Raw genomic sequence first — 13,992 nt, forward strand, 5'->3', positions numbered from 1 at the left:
AGGATGGGGGGAAGGAAATAGGTGAAAATGTCTGATGATGTCATGAGATGAAAAAGGATTTCTCCGCTTTTCTCTTTCCCTTCAATGCTGATTGTGTTTTTCAGGCAAATCAGAGCGGGAGGGAGGCCAAAGCATTCCTCCACGCCGAGGAAGCCAGAGGTGGCGGAAGGAAGCGGGACCTCGGCCCACCGGGGACCTCGGCCCACCGGGGACCTCGGCCCACCGGGGACCTCGGCCCACCGTGTCGCGACGTGAGCTGTTGCCATGGTGACGTGGCTGGCTCAACCAAACACGGGCTTTAACCAAACAGCAGCAGGTAGCTAGCTGCCTGTCAAATATCAAGGCCCACCCCTCCCCCACTGAAGTTTTTTGTCTTTTCCCAGCGACGCCCGGCGGGAGCCTGAATGAGCAGCAATTACTCAAATGACAGCTCCAGCTGACAAAAAGCCAGCTCGGCTAAACACACGTCTCCATTAGCTGGAGGAGCTAATCATTAGCGGCTAATTGCCTCAATGAGTGAACAAAGAGAAAATGCACAGATATGTTGACAGACGGCGACCGGGTCACAGCGGGTCACCGCCACAAGCGGCTCGCACATTTCCGAGGCGTGCGCGGCTAGTGCCACCGCCGTACCTGTTGCCGTGCACGTGCGAGGCGCAGAAGGCGTAGCTGTAGTGAAGCAGCGTGGGGTCCACCAGCGTGTTGTTCTCAGACAAGTCCATCAGCTCCTTCAAGTAGCTCAGGTGGCGCTGGCAGCCGCCCACGCCGTAGCGGGCGCAGTACTCGTCCAGAACAAACACCTGGCCCGGACTGAACCAACCCTGACCACAAGAATCACAGCAGTCACGAACGCGTCGACACTTTCCAGTGGACACTTGAAGCAAATGAACGCCTTTCCCGCCGTCCTTTAGGCAAAATAGGAGCCGTTGCCATGGGAGATGTTATTTACCAAAACACGCACGCACGCACGGTGCCGTTCAAGGACCGGCGAGCGTCAGCATTTCGACTGCAGCTTCGGAAAGCATCGATCGATGGGCAAATGAATTCAGAGCTACTTTCAGCCCTGATGATATTCAATAAACAAATAAAGGGAGGTTGCCGCGTGGAAAAGTTTTCAGCGGCCAAGCGTGTCCCTTCCAAAGACGCTTGTTGAGGTTCACCCGCCGCTGAATAGAGCGCCACCCCGGGACCCGACACCAATCCCAGCCTCTTGTTGACAGATGTCCGCCGTTGGGTTCTGCAGCACAAAGCCCGCCGAGACCGAGAAAAAGAAAGGAGGAGAAAAGACGCCTCTAATTGCGGCCGGGCTAGGCCGCCAGGTAGACGGACGTGAAAGAGGAGCAGATGTCACTGCAGGGAGGGAGGGAAGAAGGATGGAGGAAGGAAGGAGGGAAGAAAAGAAGGGAGGAAAGCAAGAAAGGAGGGAGGGAAGCACACCAATAGCGGGGGAGCCTCCAAAATGCCATAAGGTGCCATAAGATGCCATAAGGTGCCATAAGGTGCCAAAATGGCACAAGCCGAGCGCTCGGCACGCGGCCCTCTCCAGCTGCAAATTCTTCTGACAAGGTTGGCATCGAGTATTCAAACTGTTGTTTATCTCGCCTCGTGCCCATTGAAAAGGGACAAGTTACCCCCCCCCCCCGTGATTTCTACCTCGCCGTCGCCGTCCTTTTCACCCAGCAAATATTCAAGTACGACAGGTGCTTGAATAGCAACACTCGACGCCCGAGTGAGCGTCGGCTCCGCTTGCCTGCCAAAAGGTCACAAAGTGCTTGACGGGCGCACAAAAGCGAGCGAGGTCGCTGTGAAAAACACACAAATAAGCAGCGGTAAGTACAAAGAACGCAATAACACCTCAAGGACGTTACCGCGGAAGGCGAGTGAGCAAAAAAAAAAAAAAAAAAAGAAAGAAAAATAGCGCTTTTCAAAGACACTCAAACAAGCCCGAGAAAGACATTTTGCCCACCTGGGTCACAAGCAGACACAATTTTCCGCCTTTACGTTTTCCAATTCATCAACATGGAATCAAGTCTCTACTTTGATCATCGATTCATTGTGGGAATGGCTTCTGCGACAGAAACGTCAAAACGGGGGTGGGGGGGGGATGTCGGGTCAGCCGACAGCGGAGCGTTAAAATTTCTTCCATTTGTTGCTTTGAGCGGCGTCACCTGCACCTTGTCGCATTTGCTAAGCGATAGCATCTGAAGGCTCTTTTATTCCGAGACCGGGTTGAACCGGATCCGTTCGGCGTCGGCTCAGCCCCAAAACCAGAGGCGGTCGGCAAAAGCTGTCGGATGACAAACGAGGAGCGCTCGCTCTCTCTCTCTCTCTCTCTCTCTCTCGCTCGCTCACGGCGGGAAGCTGGCTCCCGCCTTTGAAAATATTTACCCGGTGGCAATCTCGCCATCGGCAGGAGGCCGCGCTTTGGCATGATGACGGGCGGGCGCTTTGGCGTGCCTTTCTCGCCAGCGCCCGCCTTCCTCGCCGTAATGCGGGCCTCGGATGCATACGCACGCGCAGCGCTTTCCGCCCGCCCGCCAATTAGACCAGCGAGCGCCGGCGCGGCACGGCGCGGCGCAAAATCAGACACAGACGCGAGTGGGACTCTCAGATCTTGGCGACAAACGCATTCCATCAAATGCGGGAAGGATGCAAAAAGGCCCGCAAAGGCCCGTGCACTAAAAAAAAAAAAAAAAAAAAGAAAACAAAAAAATCATCAGCTGGAATTTTGTTGTTAATGGGCCATTTCAAATTGTGGTGAATTTGCGGGAATGGGACCAAATTGCACTTTTTTTGTCGTATATTTGCTCATTTGATTGGACTATTTTTGAGCACCAAAAGAGGCTGTCTGTTGGCAAAATGTCATTTTCTGAGGCACCAATTAAAAAAAAAAAATTCTTCAGATGCTCCAAATTCGAAATTCTCCAAATGCGTCAAAAGCAGATGTGGCAAGTGAAACGAGGCGTCAAAGCGCTTTTGGCGGCGCTGTGGGTGGGATTCCGTCATGATTGTTTGCTTTGACACAAAAAGCCCCCCCCTCATTTGCGAGCAAACCCCCGCATGGCCATGAGGCTCATGTTCCTATGCGGAAAGTATTGATTAGAACAAATGCCCCCTGCCGAGACGCACGGAGAAGAACAAGAGCCCACAAAGACGGCCCCTCCCTCCCTCCCTCGCATGGTCTAAGGCATCCTTCCACAACCATTTTGCCTCATTAGGCGGCTCATTTGTTAAGTGTTCGGCCAAATTGCAAAATAAAGTGCAGGCGACAAAAAAATCCAATCCAATCCAATCCAGTCAAATCAAGGGAGCAAAAGTTTTGCTTTGTTGCATACCAGGCAGGAGAAGGAATCGTTCATGCGGTGTCGCAGCGTTTGCTTCTGCAAAATGCCAAAGAGGCGCGTGTGGTCCAAACGGCACGGAGACGCCGACACCAGCTCCTCCACGCCCTGACGCTCGCACGGATCCAGACCTACAAAAAGAAAGATTTCAGACGCACGTCGCTGCAATTTTCCTTTGCTCTCCCAAAAGCAGCATTTGCAAAATCCAAGTGTAAAAAACCCTCAAGTGCAAATCAGAAATGCGCAACAATGTTTGTTCTGCTCTAGAAAAAAGAATTTGGGGGGAAAAGTGGCTTCGAACTTATGCTGTCTTGTTCATCAAAGAAATATCAGTCAGAAAAATCCACTCTAGCAAAAAGCAAACTCGCAACATAGTTCTGCCCTTGCAAAGCAACATTAGCTAAATAAATTGAAGCCAAAAATATTCAAATGAAGTTATTATTTTTCTTTTTTTTACATTTGCAATTTTCTTTACATTTCTTACTTGAAATTAGCTCGAAGGAATTAACTAACCAGATGCAGAAAGTTTTTTTTTTTCCAAGCTCTGGCACAAAGAAGACAAACGACTGCAGTGGAAAGCAAAAAGGCGCCGCCGCCGCCGCCGCCGCCGCAGCCGCTCTGGGCTGGCCGGCTCCGTTTGACGGCCGTGCAAAAGGAGTGAGCGCACACTCGCGCTTTCATTTGCAACGCTGCCATTTTTGTGTCTTTCTCAAAAAAAAAAAAAAGAAGAGGACGACAACGAAGAGGAGGAGGAAGCACCCGCCAGACATTTGCCCCCCTACACACACATTTGCCGTCTTTGTGACTTTTGTCCTGTGCGGGAGAAAAGACAGCAAAAGTGAAATTTCCACAATCAGCTACTCATCTGCTTTCTTCTTCCGCCGTTGCCTGGGGGGGCGGGCGGGTCAATTCCGATGTAGGTCACTTTGCTTTCTTAATGGCCCTCAACACATTTAAAAGTTGCTTCTTCTTTTTTTTATTGAAACGCAACATTTGCTAAATGAAAAAATTTTTTTGGACTTGACTGTAGAATCAATCAAATTTTCACAAATTGATGTCGGATGGAAAAATAGACTTTTTCGAATTTCACTTTTTTCCTCTTATGACAAGATCCAAAATGTCAAAATAAATGAAATCAAAAGATATTTGGGATGAAATATTGCACTTTCTGCCAAAGCTATTTGATTCAATGATTTTTCTTTTGAACATTAAAAAAGAGCTTTTGCTCTGACCGATATTTTTTCTTTCAATAAAGAAAGACGAGATGAATTTAAAAGGAAATAAAAAAAAAAAAATCATTGATGATTTGGTCAAATGAGAAGAATCAAGACACACCTTTTGAGTGTGTATTTTCTTTTTAATATTAGATTGATATTAGATTGTATTTATATATGATATTATTGGAGTTGTATTTTGCTCCAAATCCATTTTGATTTGACTGCGTCAATGTGTTTTGACATCTGTTGACCTTTTTTTTTTTGCGACTTTTGCACGGCGTTGTGCGTTTGAATCGCGCCGCCCTCGGAAAGCGTCGCTGAAACGCCGGCATCTTTTGTCGGGCGGGAAAGAAAAAGACAACAAAAGTGCGCTTTGCGCAATTGCCGCCTTTTTCCCGCCCCGCCTTTTCCATTTCCGATGTAGGTCGCTTTTACGCGGCCGTTTGCGATTTCCCAGAAAAGGCGCAAGACAAAGAAATATGGATGGGTGCTGACGACAAACAAAGCGAGGGAGGGGGGGGGGCAAGGGGCCCGCTATTGATTGACGCCGCTCATGCCTGTCAAGTCCAACTTTCAGCTATTATTGCGTGTGGAGGGGGGGCTGGGTGAGGGGGTGTCCTGGCCCAGATGGCGCCTTTCGGCCCATATTGTCTGCCGCTTTCCGCACGTCGGCGCCGTTCGCCAAGAACAATTAAAGTGGGACGGACGCAACTCCGGGCTATGGCAAGGTCAAAGTCTTAGCAAGTTATTGATTAGCGCCCGACGGCTTATGATTACCTCGGCCAAGCTCAAGGCGGAGGAAGGGGGAGGAGGAGGAGGAGGGAGGAGGCGGGAGGCATTTCCTGCAAACAAGATTCAAGAGTTTTTATTCGCCATGTTTGAGCGTGCCAAACAAGGAATTTGACTTCGGTAAATCACAGCCACAACTTTGGCCAGGAAGAAAATCTTCCGTTTGCAATTCTCTACTGCCGGATTTCCTTGAGGAGAGGGCTAAATAACTAATACATTTTCAAAAATTAATAAATAAAAGGGACTTTTTTTTTTTTTGCTCCTTGAATTTCTTTTTGGTTTGCCAAGATTTTGCTTTTTTTTTTTATTTTAAGCGCAAAAAAAAATGTCTGGAAGGATGCAAGGTTGCGCCGCTCCTTCCTTCCTTCCTTCCTTCCTTTCTTCCTTCCTTAAAAGTCCGTTTGACTGTCGCATGCGGGTGACTCTGGGACAAAACGCGCAAAACTTGCAAAAGCTCGGTCGGGAGCTTCGACTTTGCGGCTGACTGACTGACGGATATGAAAGGTGTCAGAAAGACGGCGGGCAGGCGCGAGCGAGCGAGCGAGCGAGTGCGGAGGCGTGACGCTTGGATTTAGTCTCTCCGTCTGCGGTCGTCACGGCGACGGTCACATCCATGTGACAGGCGGCGGCCCAGGCCGAGGGCGGCTCATCGACCGCGTGCGACCTTTCGCTTACAGGTGCGGCGGCGAGATGGACGCAGATGAGGAGCGACGGGCGAAAAGTTTGAGCGGCGGGCGCAGCTGCTAAACCACACCAAGGGGGGAGGGGGGCCTGCTTTATTTTCATTGCACTTACTGATGGGCGAGGCGGGCGTGTCAGCTTTGCGGCGGTTGGCGTGGGGGGGCGGGGCCGGCTTGTAGGACTGCCCGGTGGCCCGGCACAGGGCCTGCACCCACAGCAGCCTGTCCTGCTCGTCGTCGCAGGCGAACACCACCAGGTCGCCCTCGCGCAACGCGTTGAAGAAGACGGCGCCGCCCTGCAGGCCTGCCGGCAGACAGCAAGAGAGCCGCTTAGTTTTTGGTCGATTCAGGGCTTTTTGCATTTGGACAGCTGCGCCGCTGACCCGGCTGAGGCTGGCAGTAGTCGACCGTGTAGCCCTCCAGCTGCATCAGCTTCTGAGGCTCGGGCTTCTTCTTGCGGTAGCTGCACATGGCGAAGGTGTACTGGCTCACCTGCGGGAGGGAGCACGAGTGGGGCCGCGGCCTCGGCCCAAGTCCGGCTTGTGCGTGCGTGCGTGCGCTCTTACCTGGACCAGAACAAAGTATCTCCTTTTCCAGCGTTTCCACACGCGATGTCCCAGCGCGTACAAGTAGCTACGAGGGAGGGAGGGAGGGAGGGAGGGAGGCCGCGAGATTACTTTTCTCACACACACATACACATGAGCTAACTTGGCATAGTTACAAAAGAACATTCTGAAAAGAACTTGCATTTTTGCTCTTCCCACGCTGAAATGATTTCAACACAACAAATGGGCAACCTTGCAGAGCGAGCGATTCTTCTGGTTTTGTTGCTTACGGCCATTGGCAACGTCAGATGAAGTAGCAGGCAAAAAAGGCTTTTTAATGGCCTCTTGAAATGATTGATGAACATGAATGAATTGGAAGACATTTTCAAAACAAGAGAGTTGGGAAAACTGTAGCCACAAATATTAGATTTTGCAACCAATCCTAACGTCTTTTTCATTTAGAAAATATGTCATTTTTTTGTGCCAAAACAAACATTAATCTGGCATGCAAGACTTTGAAACAATGCTCATTGACTTCATTTCAAGCTCGAGTATTCTCCGCGCATTCGTGACGTGCCGGAAACGAAGCCGAGCGCCAGGAAGCGCATGGCGGCGAAAATCAATCCGATGGTGGGGAAGAAAAAAAGAAGAAAAAGAAGAAAGAAGAAAGGCGTCAAGGCCACACGCGGTGCGGCGCGGCGCGGCAACTGTTCAGCCACAGCGCACAAACCCGACGAGCGCTTTCTCACGGCTGCTGTCAAAGAGCAAAATAAAGGAATATGAAAAAAGGTCAAGCGGAAATCATTTCCGCGTCAACCGGACGCAGCCAATCCGGCAGCCGAGCGAGCGACCCGACCCGACCCGACGTGTCTTTTTCTTTGACTTTTGTATTGCGAGAACGACTAGAAAGCCGACACAAGCGCCCAGAAGGAAAAAAAAGAAGGACGGCAGGCAGGCAGGCAGGCAGGCAGGCAGGCAGGCAGGCAGGTGACTGACAGCTTGACAATGGTGGATTGAAGCAGCATAAAAAAAAGAAAAGGAAAAAAAAAAGAACACGGGTTTTATCGCAACCTGCGTCAATTACGTCTGGAAATAGACGGACGGGTTGGGGGGGGAAAAAAAGGCGATAATTGCCTCCATCTGCAAATTTGCCATTTGAGTTCTTAAGAAGCCACCTGGGAAGCAGTCGTATCAACTTTCCGTCGTCATGGCAACTAAAGACGTCGAAGGCCCTTTGACACATTCGAGTGCACGTGCGTGCTCGCTCACGATGTCTTGCTGCCACCTTGTGGCCAATACGTTGTACAGCCAAACCTTGAATAAAAACAAGACTATTTTTCAAGTACTTTAGTGTTGCAATAGTCAATAACATTTACTAGTGGAGCTAAAATATGTTGTCAACAAAATGCATAATTAACCAGCGAAAATAGGCTTAAATATACAATGTAAAATATAATAAATATTATTTATTATATAATATCATATATAAATAAATACATTAAATATAATATATAATGCTAAATTAAAATTAGAAATACGGAATTACAGGATGTGTTGAGTTCATTTTAAATATGAATTTATAAAGAAATATTTTTTTGGTTAGTTTTTAGGGTCTTGTGATTGACAGGCGATTTGGACCGCTTCCGCCCCTTCCGTTTTTCGCCAGCTGGGGGCGATGTTTGCCCACTACAATTCAAAGAAGTGCACCGACTCACCCGCTGTGCTTCATGTTGGGCGGCTTGTCCATGCGCACAGCCAGTTTGATCCTCAGTTCCGGGTCTTGGCTGTTCTTGGGGACTTGCATGGGCTGGAACTGGGCCTGCTTGGGCCCGTTGGCGGTGGGCTCGAGGAGCACCTGAAAGGGAAGCGGTCACCCGCGAGTCGCCGCTTCGCCGAGACGCTTTGACAAGTGTGTGTGTGTGTGTGTGTGGGGGGGGGTACTCACTCGGCCCAGCTCCTTGTCTTCCAGGGCCAGAACGCCGGTGCTCTCCGTGAAGAGTTTGACTTTAACGCAGGGCAGCGGGTGCGTGGTGACAAAGTCGCCCTGCGTGGCCCACCTCAAACACACAAACCACAAAAAACGACAACTTGAGCGTGAAGAGATGGCGGAGGAAATACTGGTGACACGTAAGGTGCGCCAACAGGGGGCAGCGCAAACAAGGAAGTTGCGCTCACTGAGGTCTGGAGGCTTCGGCCTGGTCCGTCTGCAGCTTCTCGCCTCCTTCCACTTCCATGGTGCAGTAGACGATCCTGTTGGGAGCCAGCGACTTGAGACCCTGCACCTCCACGATCACCACCTGGACCAGAGACCAGAGGGATGGCAAAAGGGCTCACTCGGAGAATGGCTTTTTCCGGCTGACCCACCTCCAGCGCGAAGGACAGCGAGACGTCGGCCTTGGACAGGACGTCCACGTCGTCGCCCAGGTCCAGGAAGGTGCTGCCGGCGGAGGAGCGCTTGAGCTTCTGCTTGAAGTCGGCTCCTCCTTTGGACACGGGGAGACTCTCCAGGTTGGCCATCAGCAGGTTGACGGAGGAGCGCAGCTCTTCCACGTAGAGTTCGGCGTCGCCCGACGCCAGCTCGGGGCACCGCCTCTCCTGTGGGACGGACAGACGGACGGACGGACGGACGGACGGGTTAGCACCACGAGTTGCACCACGACTTTTGAGAGCTTCCCACCTTGGCGATTCGCTCCACCAGCTGCAATCGACCGTCCAACTCTCGGCGGATCTGCGCCGCTTGCTCGTCCGCGTTGTCCAGCTGCGAGAAGGGTGCAAGACAATTGGGACCAAAGAAACGGCGAGGTTGCTCAATTTGCCACCTATTTCCACCTGGCAGGCGTTGTAGAGCAGCTGGTGCTCAAACTTGCGCACTCCCAACACTAGGCGGAACATCTCGTAGAGCTGCTCCTTGCTGAGGATGAGCTCGGCGGCGGCGGCGCCGCCGAGGTGCGGACGCTGGCCCCCCCGCCGCCGCCGCCGCCAGGCGTCCTCGTCGCCGCCGTAGATGGCGTCGTACTTGGCCAACCAGGAGCTCAGCACCGTCTCTTTGCTCAGGCCGTCCATTTCGGGGAGGCTGCGCACGCGCCGCTCGATGTTCTTCTTGAACACCTCGCGGAAGTCGTTGGCCGAGCAGCTGCCGCTCTGGACCATGCGGCACACGCGCTCGCTCTTCAGGAAGCCCTGACACACACACACACACACACAGACACACACACACAAGGCGTGCACTTTTCAACTGTCACCAGGTAGACAATCCTGTGCCACTTCCTAGTGGCTGAAAGTGGAATTACACCCCAGATTACTGAGTTCCAACTGCATAAAAAACAAAATCCGGAACCGCAAACCTGCAATGGAGTTGTTGATTTTCTCTCTTTCTTTTTAATGTCGACAGTATACTTTAAATAAATAATTTATCAATTAAATAAATTGAGACTAAATCCTCGCAAGATAAGCATTTTTCCCTTCTTTTGCGCCACCAAAATACATTTTTATTTTCACTGTCATCATTCTTGTCTTATGACAACTTTTGCTAGACGTACAGTTTTGCCAAAAGAAAAACTCTTTTTGTAATTTTTCAATAATTTTGAATTCTCCTGCTAAGATGTGACAGAGTGTGGCTCCACGTGACTGTCATTTGTGATGAAGAAGAAAGAGAGCGGCAGGACGCCTCCCCCCCTTTCCCGCTGCTCCTTTTAATTGCCCTTTTAAAATCCCACTCAATTATTTAGACGGAAGCCGAGTTAGGGAGCAAATTAAAAGGGACGCTAACGCTAAGCGCTAGCATCCTTCTCCTTGGGTTCGCTTTTGCACACTGCCGGAAAACTCCGACAACAAATCACGTCGACGAGGACAAACAAGATCACAAGCTGGAGAAACTTAAGAGTGTGAGAGTGAGCGAGCGACAGAGAGAGAGAGAGGGAGGGAGGGAGGCGGATGCCCACCGGGCGCGGCAAATGTCAAGCACCCGAAGCGCTGGCTGGACTCCTGCCGCCTTGCAACACTCAATTAACACTATGGCACCCGCAACTTCCGCGCGCAAATATCACCACCGGCCCTTTGGGGGGGGGGGGGGGACGGGGGGTTTGGGGGTGGGCAATGGGCGGGTTGGGGCCTACCTCACAGTAGCTCCTGACGGCGTTGCAGAAGGCTTCGTCGGCTGCAATCTGCGTCTCGCCGTTGAGGAAGGCCTGAAAACGCTCCCTGGCCGCTTGGAGCTGCTGCTTGTTTACCTGAGGACATAGCCGGCAAGTTAGCCACGGCGCCAGGTTAGCGACAGCGCCAGATCAGCCACGGCACCAGGTTAGCGGCGGCGGCAGCAAAAAGCAGCTTGAGGTTTTATTTTGACAAATTGTTTTTGTCATGTCGGCGAGGTCATGTCATTTCCTGCTATTGTTCCTTTCCACCTCCACACCAGGAAAGGTTTGCTGACTTTGGCCAAGGATGGTGAGAGGGGAAAAAAAAAAAAAAAAAAAAAAAAAAAAACAGCAGCCGTCATCATTATCTGAAGGATGTTGTCATCACGCTAACCACAACACCAAACAAACTGTCTGCTTTTGTTGATTTGGACACATCAAGGGAAGTCGCCAAGAGTGGCTTTCCTTTGAACAGCGTTTACTAACCGGGAGGCGGAGCCGCATCCTCAGCGGGAGTATCGTTGGCTCCCCGTCGTAAATTCGTGCGTGCGTGCGTGTTGGTGGGCGTTTTATCAGCAGAAAGCAGAAGCAGCTGCGCCAAAGCCCCAAGACAATGTTCCTCCGACACCAACGCGCCACGTTATGGCTTAGGCTAAGGAAATGGTGGCCAAGCGTTACCAAAATGGAGTCCAACTGTCATTTCTACAAGGGAATGCAAAACATCCACGCGCTGCTTTGCCAAGACGGAAGCAATCGTCTCGTGACTATTCCGCTACGCTCAAGTGCTTTTCTCAAAGTAGGCGCAAGGGAGACCAGAGCAAATGAAAGTTGTTTGTTTTGCTTGTTTCGAAGACAGTCACTTTCTTTCATGCTAAATTTGACAGTCAACTTCAAGTAAGCGCGGCCAACGATTGCGCTAATCCTTTGATGGCTAGCTCAATGGCGAGTTTCCAGAAACGCAAACGCTAGCCGTCGACAGAGCGCGACACCCTGCCGCCCGCCAAAGGTTTGGACTAATCAAACACCCTGCCGGCCGCCAAAGGTTTGGACTAATCAACACGGCCCACTAAATAAACAGGCACAGTTCTTTGCCTTTCGGATAAGCACCATCCCAATAACACGCGGACGAGCGTTACGATCGTCTTTGGTCACAACGGACGGACTGACTGCCGCGCAAAAAAAGGTCCCGGAAGATGCAAAAGATGTTATTTGGTGATGGCAAAATGTCTTACGGGTAGCGACAAAAGGATGTCGCGTTACATCCAGGGCAAAAGTGTCTTGATATTTACAAAGCAAAGCGTAGCAAAGCACCCATTCATGTCCGACATTTTGCGTAGTGAGGAAGATTTTCTTTTCGAGTTGGCCAAGATGGCGGCGCCTGACGCGCATCCATTTTAAAGCAAAGTCGAGGGCTAGCGAAGGCGAAACGGTGCCGGCCACGCAACTTTGCCTCTTGCTCATGTTTGCTGAGGCGACTGGCATCGCCAGCGAGGCTCACGCCTGCTGGAAGAGCGAGCGAGCGAGCGAGCCGAGCCCAGCCAAGCTGCGCTGCGGGTGGCCCGGCGGGTCCAGGACGCGCGCCGTGCTCCCTCCCTCCCGCTGGGTCAAGCGTCCGTCTGTTAATTGAACTGCGCGGCGCGCCTAGAAAGACTCCCCCCATCCATCCATCCATCCATCCATCCATCCATCCATCCATCCATCCATCCATCCATCCATCCATCCGCCCGTCGTCTGCGGCTCGCAGGCAGCGTGAGAGGCTGATTAACGGCGTCCCAGCCACAACACGGCAGCTTCTTTGCCGTCCGGCCCGACCGACTGCAGGTGGCGAGCGCTGTTTGCTTGGTGGGGGAAACCAGAAGTACATGCAACAAGTCCACAAAAAAGTAGACCCCCCCCCAGAAATAAAAACCTCATTTTTGTTTGTTTGTTTTTGTTACCGTTGAACGTCTTCACACTTTCGATATCCAGCATATTACACGACAGCCATTATTTCGTCTAAACTTCAGATGCTAGCTTGAAGCCCATTTTGAGGGTGAATTGGTTGCTCGTTTCCAAGCTGCTAAACGTGCTAAAGTGTTGCCACCATGGAGCGTTTATACAAGTCAAAGAGAAGAAAAAAAAACGGTGGCTGTTATGTGAAGTCACTAACTTGGACAACATTTCAAACGTACAATTCTGTCCATTTGGGTTTCAAAGTGGGATGCATGCCAACAAAAAAGGAGCTTTCTGCACGAAAAGCACTCATGATGTGGTTGAAATGGGTGAAAGAAACGTCCGCCGTTGACTTGCTACGTGCACGTGACAATTAACATTCAGGTTGTGTCAAAAAAAAAAAAAAAAAAGGCCATTTTTCTGGGGAGGTTCGGTAGGCGCAGGCGCCGGGCTCGACCGACCGACCGACCGACCGACTCACCTTCTGCTGCCGGCGGGCCATGTCGGTGGGCTGCTTGGCGTTGAACGGGTAAGCGATGCATCGCAGCACGAACACGTAGATCTGCAATTGCACTTTATGCTCCTCTTCCTCCCGCTGCACTCGCTCGCGTTCTCGCCTCTCCTCCTCTTCACCTGTGGAGCCGCCTCGAAGGTTCTGGTGGGCGCTGTGCCCGTCTCCGGCGGCGGCGGTGGCGGGCTGTCCCTGCTTGAGCGGCGCTGTGTGCTGTCGCTGCCGGCTGCCGTCCGCCCGACTCTCGGCGCCCGGCTTGAGCGACAAGGAACCGTCTGCTTTCGTGGCGGGCTCCCGGGCAACTTCCGGGTCGGACTCCCCGCCGGTGTCGTCGCTGGAGGACGGGTCCAGCATGGCCGCTCCGCTGCGTCGTCAACTCTCAGCGGGAAGCGAGTGTTGTTCTTCGCGGACTTTCGCGCTTGTTTGCTTACTTGAGTCGACGTGACTTGACGTGACGTGACGTGGCGTTGCGCCGTGCCGCGCTCGTCCGTCGGTCGGGGCACGTCGCGAGGCAGCCGGTAAGAAGTGGCCTGCTTCGACTCCGTTGCGTGGAAGCTCCGGTTTGGTCGCTTCTCCTTGTCCGCGCAGTGTCGGAATGGAGGCGCGTGCACGCCACGCCACGCCACGCCGACGCACAGGTGTGCAACCTGTGGCTGCAGACATAGATGCGACGAGAGTCGCGAAGAGGCTTCACTCTGAGCGAGTCAAGGCACTCGCCTGAAAACAAACGTTCGAGCGCCGCCGGCCCGCCGCCGCCACAAAAAGTCACATTTTACAAAATGGAGACGATGGTGATGGTGTTAAGAGTCAGTTTCGCGGCTCGGCTCGGCTCGGCTCAATTTGG

The 13,992-nt window shown here is 51.9% G+C and overlaps 1 protein-coding gene across 6 annotated transcripts in view; it reads right to left on the bottom strand.

Annotated features, from left to right (window-relative positions):
• The window catches only part of LOC125970252 (calcium-dependent secretion activator 2), a 28,866-nt gene extending 15,130 nt beyond the window's left edge, over positions 1–13,736 (bottom strand). For 4 of the 6 annotated variants that reach the window (XM_049722340.2, XM_049722339.2, XM_049722338.2 and 1 more), the window contains exons 1-13: positions 13,119–13,735; positions 10,688–10,801; positions 9,402–9,752; positions 9,250–9,330; positions 8,937–9,167; positions 8,748–8,869; positions 8,518–8,629; positions 8,288–8,427; positions 6,594–6,660; positions 6,411–6,519; positions 6,143–6,331; positions 3,336–3,472; positions 634–821 (exon numbers count right to left, since the gene is read on the bottom strand). In XM_049722340.2, the coding sequence (XP_049578297.1) occupies positions 634–821; positions 3,336–3,472; positions 6,143–6,331; positions 6,411–6,519; positions 6,594–6,660; positions 8,288–8,427; positions 8,518–8,629; positions 8,748–8,869; positions 8,937–9,167; positions 9,250–9,330; positions 9,402–9,752; positions 10,688–10,801; positions 13,119–13,502 (2,225 nt within the window). In that variant the 5' untranslated portion in view covers positions 13,503–13,735. Of the gene's footprint in view, positions 1–633; positions 822–3,335; positions 3,473–6,142; positions 6,332–6,410; positions 6,520–6,593; positions 6,661–8,287; positions 8,428–8,517; positions 8,630–8,747; positions 8,870–8,936; positions 9,168–9,249; positions 9,331–9,401; positions 9,753–10,687; positions 10,802–13,118 lie in introns of all 6 variants that reach the window. The other 2 variants (XM_049722341.2, XM_049722342.2) reach the window with 2 other exon arrangements.
• Between the last annotated feature and the right edge of the window lie 256 nt (positions 13,737–13,992).

The sequence above is a fragment of the Syngnathus scovelli genome, chromosome 6, assembly GCF_024217435.2.
Source record: "Syngnathus scovelli strain Florida chromosome 6, RoL_Ssco_1.2, whole genome shotgun sequence".
In the NCBI taxonomy this organism is placed as follows: Eukaryota; Metazoa; Chordata; class Actinopteri; order Syngnathiformes; family Syngnathidae; genus Syngnathus; species Syngnathus scovelli.